The 16,126-nt window shown below is 36.3% G+C and overlaps 1 protein-coding gene across 2 annotated transcripts in view; it reads left to right on the forward strand.

The window, feature by feature from the left end:
* Positions 1 to 14,895, forward strand: part of AP3B1 (adaptor related protein complex 3 subunit beta 1) — a 228,004-nt gene extending 213,109 nt beyond the window's left edge. Inside the window, exons 26-27 of one of the 2 annotated variants that reach the window (XM_043919980.1) lie at positions 1,504 to 1,642; positions 14,162 to 14,895. In XM_043919980.1, coding sequence (XP_043775915.1) covers positions 1,504 to 1,642; positions 14,162 to 14,315 — 293 coding nt within the window. In that variant the 3' untranslated portion in view covers positions 14,316 to 14,895. Of the gene's footprint in view, positions 1 to 1,503; positions 1,643 to 14,161 lie in introns of those variants that run through there. The other variant, XM_043919981.1, reaches the window with a different exon arrangement.
* The last annotated feature ends 1,231 nt before the right edge of the window (positions 14,896 to 16,126 follow it).

The raw sequence follows: 16,126 nt of genomic DNA on the forward strand, positions 1-16,126 counted from the left end.
GCTATCCATCTTTCCATTTACAGGAGCTTGACAAAAGTACTGGCTTTGTACAACATTTCCTTTAATTACATGCTGCGGGAAACAGGCTTTTAACATAAACATAGTTGCATTCATTTATTCAGCAGTTGCTCTTCAATAGAGCTTAATGGAGAAGGTTTAAACCCTAAATGAGGACACACATCTCTCAGCAGCGTTATGTCAGCAGCCACTGTGCTTTCCTTAAAAGCAGTGCTTGACTGCTTGTGTGGTTTTTAAAGCTTTTGCCTAATATTAAAGTTAAACAGTCTAAGACAGAACATAGTGTCCCCCAGTTTGAAAGTGGTTGGTAAAAACTGTCCTTTGTTAAAGCTAAATAAGTCTTTTTACAGTGTTAGGCTTTAGTGTCTTCATAGGGATTTAAAAAAAAAATTCCTGTTGCATTAGCATAAATAGCAAAATTAAATAGCAAACGTTAAAGGTGGAGGGCCTTTTGAGAATACAAGATCAGCTTTTACCTTTTTATAAATTTTGTCAACTGTTGTACACATATCAAATGTCTCAAAGGATCATAATTTTTAGTAGATACTTTTGAGTGTCAGTGACTTAACATCACAGAATCAGATAGATGGCATTTAACATTTATAGCTTTTGTTTTTTTTAAACTGGGTACTTAACTTCAGTATTTGTTCCATGTATTTCGCAGGTTATTGAATTTGTCCTTTGAACATTTGTACATAAGATTCTGACATTAACAGCATGCCTTGTGTTAATTCTATATGGTTTTTGTTCATGATTTTGCTTTGTTCATGATCTTTATTAAATATTATTTGAAATGTCTCTGGGATTTAAATTTTTCCAATTTACATTGTTCCCTTTGTTTTCAGACGTTTTTGCTTCAGAAATTTTGATTGTTTTTGTCAGCAACCATAGTTCCATTAACTAGGCAAATACTGTGACCACTCAGTGTGGCTTAGATACTTGTCCATTTTTTAGAACCACACAGCTGTTCAGTGACTTCCAGTTACTGTTGAGATAACTTTGATCCATTATATTGAGACCATTCATCATGTAATGCTGCTAGTTATTCCAGAAACACTTTGATTTGTTCTCAGGCAGCGTTTGGCAAGAGAGATCTTTGAATGAAAAGGAAGGGGGGGCCCTTAAATAGTAAAAACTTAAGATTATGTAGCCCAAATTAATTGAGTATATTTTAAAGGGACTGAAATTAAAATAGTATCTGTGTGATTCTATGTTTTTATCAATCATAGTATTTAAAATCAGGTTATTAAGAGTGATGTTCAATTGCGTTTTTATACATTTTTCAACACCACAAGGATTTAAAAAAAAGTTTTTAATCAGTTGCAGTTCCTTTTAATTTAATGATAAATTATCTTGTAAATTACATTCTGAAGTGGTATTTCTTCTGCTTTAGAAAGTTTTTAGATTTTGACTATGAATTTAAAATTGTTTAATATAGTTTTCAAAGAGAAATCAGTAAAAGAGAGCCTCTTTCTGCTCTTACAGGCATGCTCTCTGGAATGAACGAAACTTCCACCACAATTATTGCTGCCCCGCAGAATTTTGCTTCCTCTGTGATCCTTCAGAAGGTAGCAAATGTAGCCAACGTGGGTGCAGTCCCTTCTGGACAAGATAATGTACACAGGTACGTTCACTGACCCGTGATGTGGAGGTAACTTGTATACATGTATAAATATATAATTCTCAATTCATAATTTTCCTTGAAAATATTAAGTTCTAAACATATCTCTGTGTGTGTGTGCACGCACGCTTATTCGTGTCCCACTCTCCGCGACCTCATGGACTGTAGCCCATCAGGCTCTTCTAGCCATGGAGTTTTCCAGGCAAGAATACTGGAGCGAGTTGCCATTTCTTCTCCAGGGGATCATCCCAACCCAGGGATCAAAGCTGTGTCTCTTGTATCTACTGTCTTGGCAGGCGAGTTTTTTACCAGCTGAGCCACCAGGGAATAACATATCTATGCCCCTTCTTTTTCATGATAATACATTTGCTTGATGGGTTTGGAATAAGGTCCCTCTTCCGTATTTTGTACAGTCTTTAGTACATGGATATGGACTTTCCTGAAAGATACAGATAGTGTACCTGCATTTTATAATAGCTTGGTGATTTGTAAAGGTACTTGTGTGAGATATGGTTGCGAATTTCTTACTTCACTACAGTCGGTGAATTCTGGGAAGAACTGTTTTATAAAGCAGTGGATTTGAACTTTTACTTCAAAGAGGGGAAGTTTGGGTATAGATTTCCTTTTGATAGCAATCCCCTAAGGCTGCTTTCAGTGACGAGGAACCATTATGGGGCCAAACGCAGCGTCTGTTTCTTAGGCCAGGAAGTATCTTCACCACCAGCCATCTAAACCGTGAGGTCCAAGTTATTTGCCCTCAAAGGTAGCAGAAAACGTGATTAGTATGTGCCTTCTTTGTATTCTTACGAATGCTAGTGACTTGAAATGAAAGTAAAATAATTACTCCTTAAATAAACATGCAGTGATTACTTAGTCCTCTGTGAGCTTAAGGGAATTCATTGCAAACTATCTTTAATTCCTCTGTCATTCTACTGCCAATGGCATACTTCCATCATTACATTTAGGAAATAATTTAAAATCAAAGAGAGTGCCTTCAAACCTTTAAAAATTTAATGTATCTTTTTAAATTAATACAGGGGCAAGAGAGGCCCCAAATAAAGATTTCTGAGGGTTATCTGGATTTTTTTAGACTCAGCTCTGCCATTATTGGGCTTTATAACTTCTCCTTATGGGCTTTAAGTGCCTCATCTGTTTGGAAATGGATGGCAGGGAAAAGAAGGTGATTGAAGTGAAATTATGTTATCTATGGAAGAACGTTGGACTTGACATCAGAAGAGCTGAGTTCAAGTCTTGATCTGCCATTATAGAGTTGCCTTACTTCACCTGCTCATCGTGACAGGTTGAAAACTGCAGGTACTAGTCACAAATCAAATTTACCCTGTGCCTTTATTTTTTTTGAAAGGGAGGTCACTAAGTAAGTTGCTAAAGAGATCTGAGCACCTTTCATCTGAGGTCTGATCTGCTTCACTTTCTTTATGATAAGCCCTGTCATTCTCACATAAGTTGGTGATAAAATAATAAAATGGATAGAAGTTCTTGTTGGTACTACTAGGCAAATACAACTTATCTATCAGTGTTATTCAATAGGGGAAAAAAGGAACAGAAAGACTTTTCAGTGAAAATTTTTGATTCTATGTCTTCCTTGTTTTGTTTTCTTCTTTGAATTTTTTTTTTTTTTTCATTTTCCTGAGTGGTTTTCTTTAGCAGAAGTTGTTGTATTTTACTTATGGATCCTTTGAATTACTGAAATTACTAAAACACCAAAATATTGTATGTCATCTGTAACTTTTAGCTTTATTAAATTTTACCTGACTCATCTAGTATCCAGCATACTTCATTCAGTCTTACTTTAATATGTTCTTTCATAATAGACGAAACAGCGTAGGGTAACCCTTCTTTATGCTGGAACTTCTGATTTTGTTTTGCATCGTATGTAGGGTTCTAACTTTTCTGAAAGCAACGACAGTGTTCCAGATTTTTGTTTCTAAGAAGAAAATGGCCAGAATACCTTCTCCAAGCCAACAAATATGAAAACTATTTTCCTTTTGGGAAACAGAGAGACACTTATTAGCACAGTTGTATAATTCTTAATTAAAGCATAAAATTTGCCTGTAACTTGTCTTGGTGGTTTAGAAGTGGTTTAATGCCTGTTCAGATGATTAAGTGACAGTCCGTTCTCAATTATCCATACCACTATGGGGGAGGCACACAATAGGAACCATTTCTATTCAACTTTGGAATGCAGAAATTGCACTTATACTTTGTAAAAAATAGTTCTATGCTTTTATTTTATTTCTGGCTGTGCTGGGTCTTCGTTTCTGTGCGGGCTTTTCTGTGGTTGTGGCACGCAGGGCTACTCTAGTCGCGGAGCGCAGGCTCTAGACGCACCGGCTCCGGTTGCCGCACGTGGACGCAGTGGTTGCGCTCCCAGGCTCAGTAGTTGTAGCACACGGGCTTCATTGCTTGCAGCATGTGGGATCTTCCCGGATCAAGAATTGAACCTGTGTTTCCTGCACTGCGGGCAGATTCCTTACCACTGAGCCACCAGGGAAGCCTGCACTTAGACATCATGTCCGTGGTCCTCATATTCGTATACTTCTGCAAAGTGTTGACACTTTTATAATGAAGCCTTATCCCAGCAGTCTGGTATTTGGCTTACTTGGTGGAGGAGTCCAAGTTACTACAGAGCCAGAAGAGAATGAAAAGGCTGTTATCTAATTCGGAACAGGCTGTGCTATCTTGACTTGCCTCAAAAGTCTCATCCTACTTACTGAAAATGGTTTACATTTGCTTTTGTTATAGTTAGGTATGGCTATGATAACGTTTGAAATTTTAGAAGGCTTCCAGGTAATAAATATCTAGAGTTACTCATGGTCTTCTATAGAGAAAATAACAAAAATTATTATTCTGCAAATGTAACATTTTTGCCACTCTTTTATGCCCAGTAAGTTAAAACCAAAATAAACAATTATTAGTAAAATCTGTACCAATGACTATCTTCATTTCATTTAAAATGAAATCTCAATTGCTATTCATAATAACAAAAATTAAGTTTACTACTTTATTAAATTTTATTAATGTTTTTAATGGTAGTGTTCAACAGTGTATTACCCTGTGGGATGAATGAATTTATATATTTAAGCTTATATACTACTTGTCATAATAAAATTGAAATCTCTATGAGATTTTTGAATGACTTCTCTATTCTTCTGTGGTAGTTGCTTTTTTTGAGTTTATGAAAAATTGGACCAAAACCATTCTTGTATTTATTAATGGTAATAAGTTTAAAATTACTTGAAAAACAAAAACCAATATGCATGAAAAGCATTTTGACCATTAGTATTTTAAGAAATTACATTATTCTTGGCTGGCCTATCTATTATGTTCTATTTAATTTTTCAGGGCCTTTTATTTCTGAGAGCACTTTTAAATTAACATTAGAATATTCTTTCTAACCATTCAATGAATTAAGTTCCTGTTGTCTAGTTTTAGGATCATTTGTTCCTACTACTGTTTACAATTTGAATATTTTTTACATTAAATACCAAGTTTAAAAATACTTATATAAGAATTAGCTAAGAAAAAACTAGTCTTTATTAATATGCAGATGTGTGTAATAATATAAAGTAGACATTTTAATTAAATACGTAATAGAAAATGGCTCCTAATACATTAGCAGAAAATACCTCCATTAAGAAAAAGTCAATTAAAGGAGCACAAGTTTTATGGAATTCACTTCAAAAACCACAAGCATTTTAAGTATAGTTAACCACTTTTAAAGATCAGTTGAAAAAGTATAACTACTTTTAGATTATATGACATTTAGTTTTTATTTTCTAAATGAGCCATAGAATCAGAAACCCAACCAGTATACTATTAAAACACTTAATTTCTATCTTCATTGCCATGGTAGGTACTTAAAGACCAAAAAAGCTGCTCTTTGAGAATAAAACCATCTTACTGAGATCTATAGAGTTATGGTCATTGTGGCAATCTTGCTATTTTCCAAATTACAGTTACCACATGATAAGGGGTAATATAGACATCAGAATCAAAAGAATCAAAGCATTTACTAAATATACAGCCAAATATCTTCATGTCCTGTTTAGATACTCATAATAGAGTGTCATATGAGACACTGAAAGTCTTAAAGCATATTATTTAAAACAATACTAATAAAGAATATGGGGTTCCCAGGCGGTAAAGAATCCGCCTGTAATGCAAGAGACACATCTTCAGTCCCTGGGTCAGGAAGATACCCTTAAGAAGGAAATGGCAACCCGCTCCAGTATTCTTGCCTGGGAAATCCTATGGACAGAGGAGCCTGGCGGGCTACAGTCCATGGGGTCGCAGAAGAGTGAGACACGACTGAGCAACTAAACAACAACAAACAAAGTAATGTGTACAAAAAGCAGAATGAACAATAGTAAGTCACTGTACAAATAGACTGAAAAGTTAAAAGAGTATGTGTTTTAGGGGAGATTAGAGACACTAGCCTTGGAAATTCTAGGTTTTTCTAGGGCCAGAAAAAATGTCTTGTTCTCCTCTAAGAAAGAAATTAAATTCAGCGGTTTTGAAGGAGATTTTTATTCAGCAGTTTAAAAACTGCATTTTTTTTTAAGTGCATTTGCCTTAATCACATTGTTTGTCCTCTGATAAACTAAGGTATAGTGATCAAAATGCAGAAAGCTGAAAAATCTGTACCTTCAAAATCTCTAAGGTTTTTCTGTATAAAAGAACCAGGTAGGAGTTTTTGTAAAACTCAGATTCCTGGGACCCACACCCAAAAACTCAGATTCAGGGCCGCTGGGACAGGGCCCAGGAATCTGCAGTTTAGCCAGTACTCCCAAGTAGTTGCAGACAGATGTTCCAGAAGTTCGTGGTTAATGACAGCCACATGGTGTATTTCTAAAAATATTTTTCCTTGTATGTTTCTTTTTCACAGGTTAGTCGTTAAGAAATACCAGTAGACAAGATGTTTGATTTAAGCTTTTCTTCTTTTTGTCCTATATGCTCCATCAAGAAAGGAATTCGTTGTTGAGTCACTCAGTCGTGTCTGATTCTTTGCAACCCCACGGACTGTAGCCCACCAGGCTGCTCTGTCCATGGGGATTCCCCAGGCGAGAATTCTGGGTTGGGTTGCCATTTAGTAGCACATTACAGTGGTGGCTATGAGACGGTCTTAGACCGTAAGTAGAAGTTTGCCTTTCAGCAGTCTCAGCATTTTATATTTTAACCCAGTTTCAGGAATTCTGACGTTCACATACAGTAATATTGTTAAAAGCAATTATCGTACAACCTACTCATTTTGTTATATCGTACAACCTACTCATTTTACCCTTTCATGAACAACAAATTGACCTTACAAGGGGAAAATGTGATATTTGAGTGAAAGCAGAAAGCCATGTCTGTGTCATGATTCTATTTTGATTCTTAGCTTCTCCAGTAAAACCTTAGAAGAGCTTTCATTATGAAGTTGTATTCAGGACTTAACATTCCTTTTTACACCCTATATTTCTTAATCTATGGTTTGGATTTTGTTTACTGTGTCACTTTTTTAATTTGCAAATTTTGAACATGTACAATCTGAGAATAATTACAATCCTAATAGAGTAAGTGTTGTTTTGCTGTTATTACTTAGGTCCTTAACTATTAGAAAAATTAGATGCTGTGAATGCAACTGTGAATCCATGGCAACCTGGCAGCCAACTTTTAAAATTTACCAGCACACTTAAAGATCGTTTATTGTTTTAGGATTAAAATGTTTTTTTTTTTTACTTGAAGTAGTTGTAAAGAACAACTTGTTTCATTTCTAGTCCTTAAACTGTCTATACATGTTTAATGGTTAAGTATTGGCGTATACCATTGTTTGTATTCTAAAATATCCACATTGTGTAACTCCTTAATTCAGTATTTTTTGAAGACTTTTGTGACAGATTTTGTTAGCACTGGGGTTACAAACATGAACGACATACATACTTTTTGGTGAAGTCTTTGCTATTTTCCCAGTTTCGGTTCTTAGGTTGGTCAATCTTTGGGTTATTGTTTTTGTTTTCTTTTCCCCTGATAACTATGGAATATTTAAATACTGGGTAATTTTGAAGGACCATAATGAAAAAGAATGACATTTGATGTCTTGATGCCCAAATTTTATAAGCCTGGTACTATAGTCACCAAACTTAATCTGTTTTAAAACAAAAGTTTGTACATACAGTTGTTAATAATATAAAAGTGCCAGGCTTCAACCTCACTCTGTAACAAGTCAGAGGGATTCCCTGTGGTCCAGTAGTTAGGACTTGGTGCTCTCACCGCTGAGGGCCCAGTTTAATCCCTGGTCGGGGAAGTAAAATCCCACAACCTGAGCAGCATGGTCCCCCTCCAAAAAAAAAGCAAAAACAAATTGGAGTCTCAGACATTACTGAGATTGTGAAACCTATTTTGTGATCAGTTTTCTCAGTTTGGTGGTTATCCACTAGGGCGCAGCACTGCTTCTTGTCTGACTGCTTTGATCTCTGAAGGCTCTGAGCAGCGTTACGTTGGAAAACAAATGTGGACCTCAGTTAATTTTTACACGAAAGGCGCATTTGGATATTTCAGAAATAGCCAAACTGCAGTTAATTTTTGTTTTAGGATATTCTATATTTAAATTTTATTTAATTCTACTGTTTGTGAGATAATTTTCTACAATGCAACAGTTTTACAAATAGGAATATATAAATGTTTTCATGTAAAAATGAAAGAAAGGTATTCTTGATGGTTTTCCTTCTGGCTGACAGTTTTGTAAGGAATCAGAAGGGGGTAAGAATTTATTTGTTTTACTCTCTGGTTTTCTGTTAAGTCCCATCCCACCCCACCCCCCACAAACAGACAAACCAAAAATGCTCTAGAATAACTGGGATGTTTCGTATCTTTCTTGAGAAAGTGCACTTAGATTTTTTTTAGCTTTCTTATATAAAGAAAGAGAACGCATCATTGACAAGAGAGTGTGGGGAATCATGTTTTATACAAGTTCTAAAGATTAGAATGGAAAATAGAGTCCTAAATTATGATGGTCACTAATTCTTTTAACTCTTATCAGAATGTTAAAGGAAACATTACAATATTGCTGGCCTTTTTTTAAAATAATAGGGAAAAATACATTGCTTCAGATAAATTCTCTAAACTTGAATCACATCTAAATTTTTTCTCAATACTGATTCAATAGTGTAGTGGGCTTAACTTTTACATTTTTATAATCAACAAAATAGGGTTTTTTACAACATACAAACTCTCTGCCTTTTAAAAATGTTATGCTATATTAACTCAAAATTGTAGGGATTTATCATTTAAATCCTTTAGAAAATAATACTACAAATCAACATGCTTTGGTGCTTGATGTTAGGAAGCTTATTCAAACCAGTATTTCTTACATATAATTATTGTGCGACTTCATTACACATTTGTCAACTTTGGACTAATTATTTTTATACAGCTAGGGCAGGGCACTGCGTCTTGTGATCGTCTTTCTTACTAATAGGATTCTGTCTGCTTCAGCAGGCAGTAATTGAAGGCTTCATGTACAGAGTAGGAAAAAAAAAGTTTTAGCCCGAGTGGGCCATTGTCACAGCTTCTGGTAACCAGTAGAACAGAAAACACAAGAAAATTGAACTCAGAATAGAAAAATCAGAAACCAGGAAGACTATCCAAGAGAAGAAAAAGCATGTCTTAGAGCTGTTGCATTAAGTGTAGCAAATATGATTCTGCATAAAAAATTTTTTTGTTTGTGAATACCCTGCGGATGGATGCAGCTTCTCAGATAACTATTTTTAAATTCATGTTGTTCTATTAACATTTAAGTTATTAAAAACAACTGAGTTGCAGGGTTCTTTTTCAATCCAACAAAGAGCATTTAAGGCCCATAGCCATTTTCTCACAAATCTAAAAAAAGGACAGTTTAAGTGCATGAAGGAATAAGTTCATGTATTGTAGATAATATATTTGTTCAAATGTGTTGTTATTTGACCTGTTCTCATAATAGTTATAAATTTTCTCAATAGTTAAATATTAGCTTCTTTAGAAGAGTAGCACATACTTTCATTTAGGTTTGGCAACCAGCTTATTTTGTCTTTTTCTTTAAATCTTAGAATTTTTTTTAATTTATTTATTTTAATTGGAAGCTAGTTACTTTATAATATTTGTAGTGGGTTTTGCCATACCTTAGGAATTCTTACAGACTTCAAAAATTAAATGTCAGTTGCTAGAGATAATAAACAAAAAGACATTTAATAAGATGAAATACAAATATATCCATACAGTTTTACCTTCTCGGTGGTTACAGACAACGAGTGCTTGGTGGTTAGAGTGAAAATGAAAAATTATGAAAAATACCTAGATGGTATTCTTTTAATAACATGGAGCCCATCATACATAGGCAATACATCTTTAACTGTCACCCACTTATTTGTCCTCATTTGTGGTGTTGCCGGTGTTCGAGGTTGGTTGGTCTCTAGTCGTCCCTCCTTACATTACAGCTCCATTCAAGGTTTTGTGTTTTTCATTGCTGGTGTCTCTTTTGAAGGAGTGGGGGGTAGGAGAATATTTATTTCTTTTTTTAACCTTTAAAGACAGAAATTTAAAATATGTCATGACAGAGCATCAAATCAAGATGCTTTGAATTACAGAACTCTACAAATCAGATGCACAGTTTTTGAAGAGAAAAATCTTTCTTTTTAAAGTTCTAGAACAATAATAGATTATATGCATAAAAGGTAAATCAGAAAAACCTTAATTTACTGTTGACAGATAAAAAACAAATACTAAGAGGGCATTTTGCATATATTAGAATTGTGTCACCTCAAATCAGAAAGCTTGGGTTCAAATTCCTGCTCAGCCATTCACTAGCCAAGTGTTTGAGCAAGTTTCTCCACTTCTGTGGGCCTGGGTTTCCTCATCTGTGAATTGATCTGACTCAGAATCAAGAGAAATAATGCAAGTGAGGTACTTAGCACCCAGTGCACACAGCACTTAATAAATGCTGCTATCATCGTTACCATGATCAGAAACTTCATAGCTCTTCTGAAAAACATTATATCACAGTGTGATCTTAGTTTGAGGCAAGTTCAAAGGTTCTGATGTCAGTCATTAAATTTAGTATACAAGTATTTGACGCAAGCTGTCTTCAGTGTTTCTTACACCCCCAACCTAGCTATTTGTTATTTACTAATTAGTATTCTTTCCATAACTATCTTTTAAATGTACATTAAAGCATAGCCTGTTTGGGAGTTAAGTGATTAATAAATTGGAGGCAGGGGTGGTTTCTGCTTTCCATGGACCAAAACAAACCAATTGTAATCATGCTGTGTTTCAATTAAATACATCCTTTTTGAACTGTGAAATGAGAATGTCAGAACATCTGATCTTCTGGTCCTCTGCTTTAAAACATTGCTTCCACCACTTGTGCCCATTAGAACATAGAGAACTAGTTAAAAGACAGTAGCTTTCACACCAGCTGACAGATTTTATTGCTGGGATGATTTGCTTAATGTGTTTCCACTGCAGTGTAAGCAAATGCCTCTTTCCTTCTACATTTGTATTCTTTACTGTATTGATAATTTTGTGGTAATAAATATCTTAAAAACATGTACAAGACTCTAGTTCATGGGGTCACAGAGAGTTGGGCAGGGCTTAGTGACTGAACAACAGCAGGACACTAGCTTTAATCTCTGTAAACATACTGACGTCAGAATTGACTGTTGTCTCTGCTGAGTTTGTATTTTTGTAAGATCAAACCTAAGTTTGAATAGAAAAGAGACAAAAGGCGCCTTGGGGTGTGCAACCCTGACAGTCAGGTAGCAGCACTTTGCCTTCCTATTCAGAATGCATGACAGTCTTCTTCTTCATGGTCCCAAGGCACAAGTGTTAAGTAAATGAAGAGACTACTAAGACTGCCATTGACATGATGATACCTGTCAGAAATAGGGACCTCTGCCGAAATCTTTGTTGAGTGACAGTTTGGTGATGACCACATCTGTGGGGAAAGTTGCATAAGGGGGTGAGACAATAGAGCCACCTAGGGTCTGTCATCTGGTGACATGGTTTAACAGAAATCCAGAAAGAGGGTTCTCCTGTGAAGCAGAAGAACCTCGAAAATTGGGACAAAAGGAATGCAGAAACCTGCAAAAGGTGTTAGAAAACAGAGGTCATTTGAGGGCAGGTGATCTTGTGTTCTCTCAAAGGTGCAGATGACATAGAGCCTGTTATACAGAGTGAAGTGAGTCAGAAAGAGAAATATAAATATCGTATACTAACACATATATGTGGAATCTAGGAAGACAGTACTGATGAATTTATTTGCAGGGCAGCAATGGAGACACAGAGGGAACAGACCTGTGCACACGGGGGCGGGGAGGGAGCGGGTGAGGTGTGTGGAGAGAGTGGCATGGAAATCTACGTTATCATTAGCCAGTGGGGATTTGCTGTATGTCCAGGGAATTCACACAGGGGCTCTGTGACAATCTAGAAGGGTGGGGTGGGGAGGGAGGTGGGAGGGAGGCCGAGGAGGGGGGGGACATGGGTGTACTTATGGGTGATTCTTGATGTCTGACAGAAAACCACACAATTCTATAAAGCAGTTATCCTTCAATTAAAAAAATAAAATGGCACCCAAAAAAAAAGTGCAGCTGAGGTGCCCGTCTCCTAATGTCTTGTGTGGGCATCTAAAGGGCAGATGGGTGTGTTCAAGCTTTCATGAAACCTCTATGATTTCTGTTCCTAAACTGCTTACTTATAGTTGCTTCTCTCAGTGGAAAAATTGCTCTATCAGATTCCTTGCAAGTCTACAGCATGTTTGGATACAGTAAACAAATACACATATAGGAAGGTTTCTAATATACTTTATCTACCACCCATTAGCTGATATTTTTTTTTTAGCTAACGTTGTAAAACACAGCTTAAAATTGTTGAAAAGATTTTCAACTTAGTAAAATTAGCATATTTGTTTTGCTTTTGATACATTTTTCTAATTATTGTTGGAAAACTGATCTTCATGATTCTGTTTAGGCCAAAGATGGCTTATTAGGTACTCCCCCCACCCCACCCCCCCAAAAAAAAGATAAAGAAAAAAAAAAGAATCTAATATATTATGAGCTCTTGGTGTCATTTCAAAAAAAAACTCAAAAAAGAAATTACTTTCCATTTAAAGAGAATCTGCTTCCTGCTTAAGTGGCTAATATTTTAATTAAGTCGGGAGTGAAGTTTTTCTGAGTGTCTCCTGATAAACTCCCTCTTTTATGTTGATGGTAATTAAACAGATCCCTGAGGAGGCTGTGGGCTCAGTGCGAGGCCCGTGCTAATTGTCAGACAGGAGACACTGACCAGTTGGCTTGCTCTTGAATGGCCCGCAGCGTGCTGTCAGCGCCGCGGTCTGATTTTCTGTATTGTGCGCTGTTGTCAGGGCTAACTGGGCGCCATTGTGGCTGGAGATGTCGCGCAAATTGAGGCAGATGGCTCAGGTTCAGACACGTGTCCTGCCGAAAGGGGAGAGGGGATTGGCCCTGCAAAGTGGGGTCACAGCAGGTCACAGACCTGCTCCACACTTGTTAGTGTTTTCAAAAGCTCATGTGCAGCAACTTTGTTTTTCTCCAGTCATCCCTGCAGTCAGACCCCCTCACCCCCCCAAAATCTGTGGAACACGCTCCATGTAAAAAACGGGGGCCTAGGAGGGGACCGTTCTCTTCCGTCTCTGGGGCTCAACTGTGCAGGCAGAATGAATGAGCAGGATAGACAGAGGTTCATTGCATCTCCCAACAGCTTTGCAGTCAATTGCAGTGCTTAAAAGGCTAGTTTTGCTTTTAATTCCACGTAATTAGTAGGTTCTTCATGTCTTGGAATTTAGTAATGTGAGCCTTAGACCTCAAGTTTCCTCTTTCCTATTCTAAAGCAGAAAGAAGATCTAATGTTCGGAACATTAAAAACAAAATACAGAGGGAGTGTGGTGTTACACGTGGCTGTCACGTGATTTTCTTCCATGTCCTCAACGTTAGAGACTGAAGTTGAATATTTTAGCATGTATGAATTCACTGAAACCTAGTAAGAGTTCGATAATGCACATAAAATTATCTAATTTCTTGCATAGTCATTTTCAGATATGAGAAATTAAAATTTCAAGCTCTTTGAGAAAGATAACCTTTTCTTAACATGTTTTAAAGATGAAAATAGAGCAGTTTATTTTAAATGGCCTTTGGCTGGTGAAATGTTATATATCAAATGAATAAGTGATTCTCAAATATGTAGTAATCAAGAGTTATTCACATGCATCTATTGTTCAAACTAATAAGTAAAATAAAACTCCTTTTTCTGTTCTGTTCCCAAGATACTGAAATTACCTGCTTGTGGTAAGCATGGTGCTGGGCAGTTTATTGATTTTGGGGGGAGAATGCTTGTCTTTGGGTTTGGGGCAGTAGGGAACCTGTAATAAATTATTGAGGAAAAAAAAGTTATTTTAAACCTATTTGAATATATGCTGTCTCCTTTTGTCCCCCTCGTGATAAAAGGTCCCTGGTGTGTTGGTTTTTTTCCTTCCAGGTTTGCAGCTAAAACTGTGCACAGTGGGTCGCTGATGCTCGTCACAGTGGAACTGAAGGAAGCCTCCACAGCGCAGCTCGTCATAAACACTGAGAAGACTGTGATTGCTTCTGTTCTGCTGCGGGAGCTGAAGCCCGTCCTGTCCCAGGGGTAACCTGCTTGCATCTGGACTTGAGAATCTGGCACACAACAAAAGTGCCTGGCATCCACCACTGCTGCCTTTCATTTATAATAATAGCCCTTCCATCTGGCAGTGGGGGAAGAAGACACTCTTGACATTCTTGTCTCCTGCTTTAGAATGCTAGTGTGTATCTATTGTGAATGCAATACTTTCCCCCTTTTCGCTTTGCTAACCAAAGAACATATATTTTACTGTCAGTTATCTCAACTCCTAAATCCATGTGGCATTTTCTCTGTCCTGCTACTTCTTCCGGCCCTCTCGGCTCCCTTCCCTTTTTCAACAATGATGGACATGAACTGGTTACTTAAAGTTCACTGGAAGTCATCTTCCTTTCTGCAGTAAGCAAAAATTAGCCTAGAAATAGTAGACATGGCCTCTCAGCCTGGTCTATGAAAAATGGGGTAGTGTACTTCTTAGAATTAAATTCAGAAACAACAATTTATCTGCAGAATTTTGTTCTACGAATTTCCTGGTATTGTAATTGGTTATTGACAACTGTCATCATGAAATTATCTCTGAATAATAAGATAAATAAACTAGCACCTGAATAACATTTGTCTTTGCATTCTTAATGAGAAATCATTTATAATCCTGAAGTTCATATGCTGAGGTTTCTTTAAAATAAATGTTTTGAGTGTTATGTAGAGAAACAGTGGGGTGTAGTTGGTGAAAGAAAAACCACTTTCAAACCAGGTAGGTTTTCTAGTTATGTTACAGTCCGTTAACTCCAAGAAAAAAGCTGATATATTTAATAACAAAAACAAAAGTCTTCACGTCTTCTTATAGACAATTTTGATCTTAGTAAAGATCTGATTACAGGCCTGTTAAAACTACTAAAGAAATTCTTTGAATTTCATTGTTCCTTTACAGATTTTGATGCCCAGCTCTGATGGACTGACATGCCTTTGGAAGCTAACTAGTATAAACTAAATGATAGAAATCATAAAAACTAGTTATATGATCAACATTTTAGCATTTTTCCCTGAAGTGTTTTTTGGGGTTTTTTGTTTGTTTTGTTTTACAAACTTAGACAAGTTACTGTTTTAATAATCATTTTGTAAAAGATTGTTCTGTAATCAGAAAACTTTCCTAATACTTTTAAAGCCAGTTGAAATTGTATTTACCAAACTTTGTGATACAAGGTAATAAGACTTGAAGATAGGTCCTTTTATATGGAGCCACATACTGATTTTTTGAAAGTAAAAAGAGACGGTACACTGATTGAAACATTATGGAACATATATAAAGAGTAAAGAAAAACAGAAACATTCTTGGGCCATTCAGGCTGTGAAAAAAATGATTTAGATTTTTCAGGTTGTGAGCTGGACAGAATGTAAGCTGGTTACATTTTCCTGCTCCTGAAATGCAGCCGTTAATCTGGGTGAAGTATTGCTGCAGCAGGAACATGCCCTTCCTCACCGTGGAGACATGTATACTGTGATGGGACTCACACCAAGAAGCGCCTCTGTAATTGCAGCCCCTTGGCATTTCCATTATTCAACCTATTTCCTAGGGCTTTACACCTTTGGATTTTTAAGTCGATAACTTTTTAAGACATTATAAAGAATTTGACAGGCCAAGTATTTGTTTTCTGAAAAAAATATATATGCTTAGTGTCATCAAAGCAGAGGGGGAAATGCATGTCATGATGTAGAGAGATTTTTATTTTCCTTACATTAGGACACTCATCTTTGAAAAGAGGTCATGCATTTTTCTGTTTTTTAAAATGAAGGAAATTTCAATAAATTTTACCTTTGAAAAAGATCACCATTAATATTTAATTT

This window comes from Cervus elaphus, chromosome 12, assembly GCF_910594005.1.
Source record: "Cervus elaphus chromosome 12, mCerEla1.1, whole genome shotgun sequence".
In the NCBI taxonomy this organism is placed as follows: Eukaryota; Metazoa; Chordata; class Mammalia; order Artiodactyla; family Cervidae; genus Cervus; species Cervus elaphus.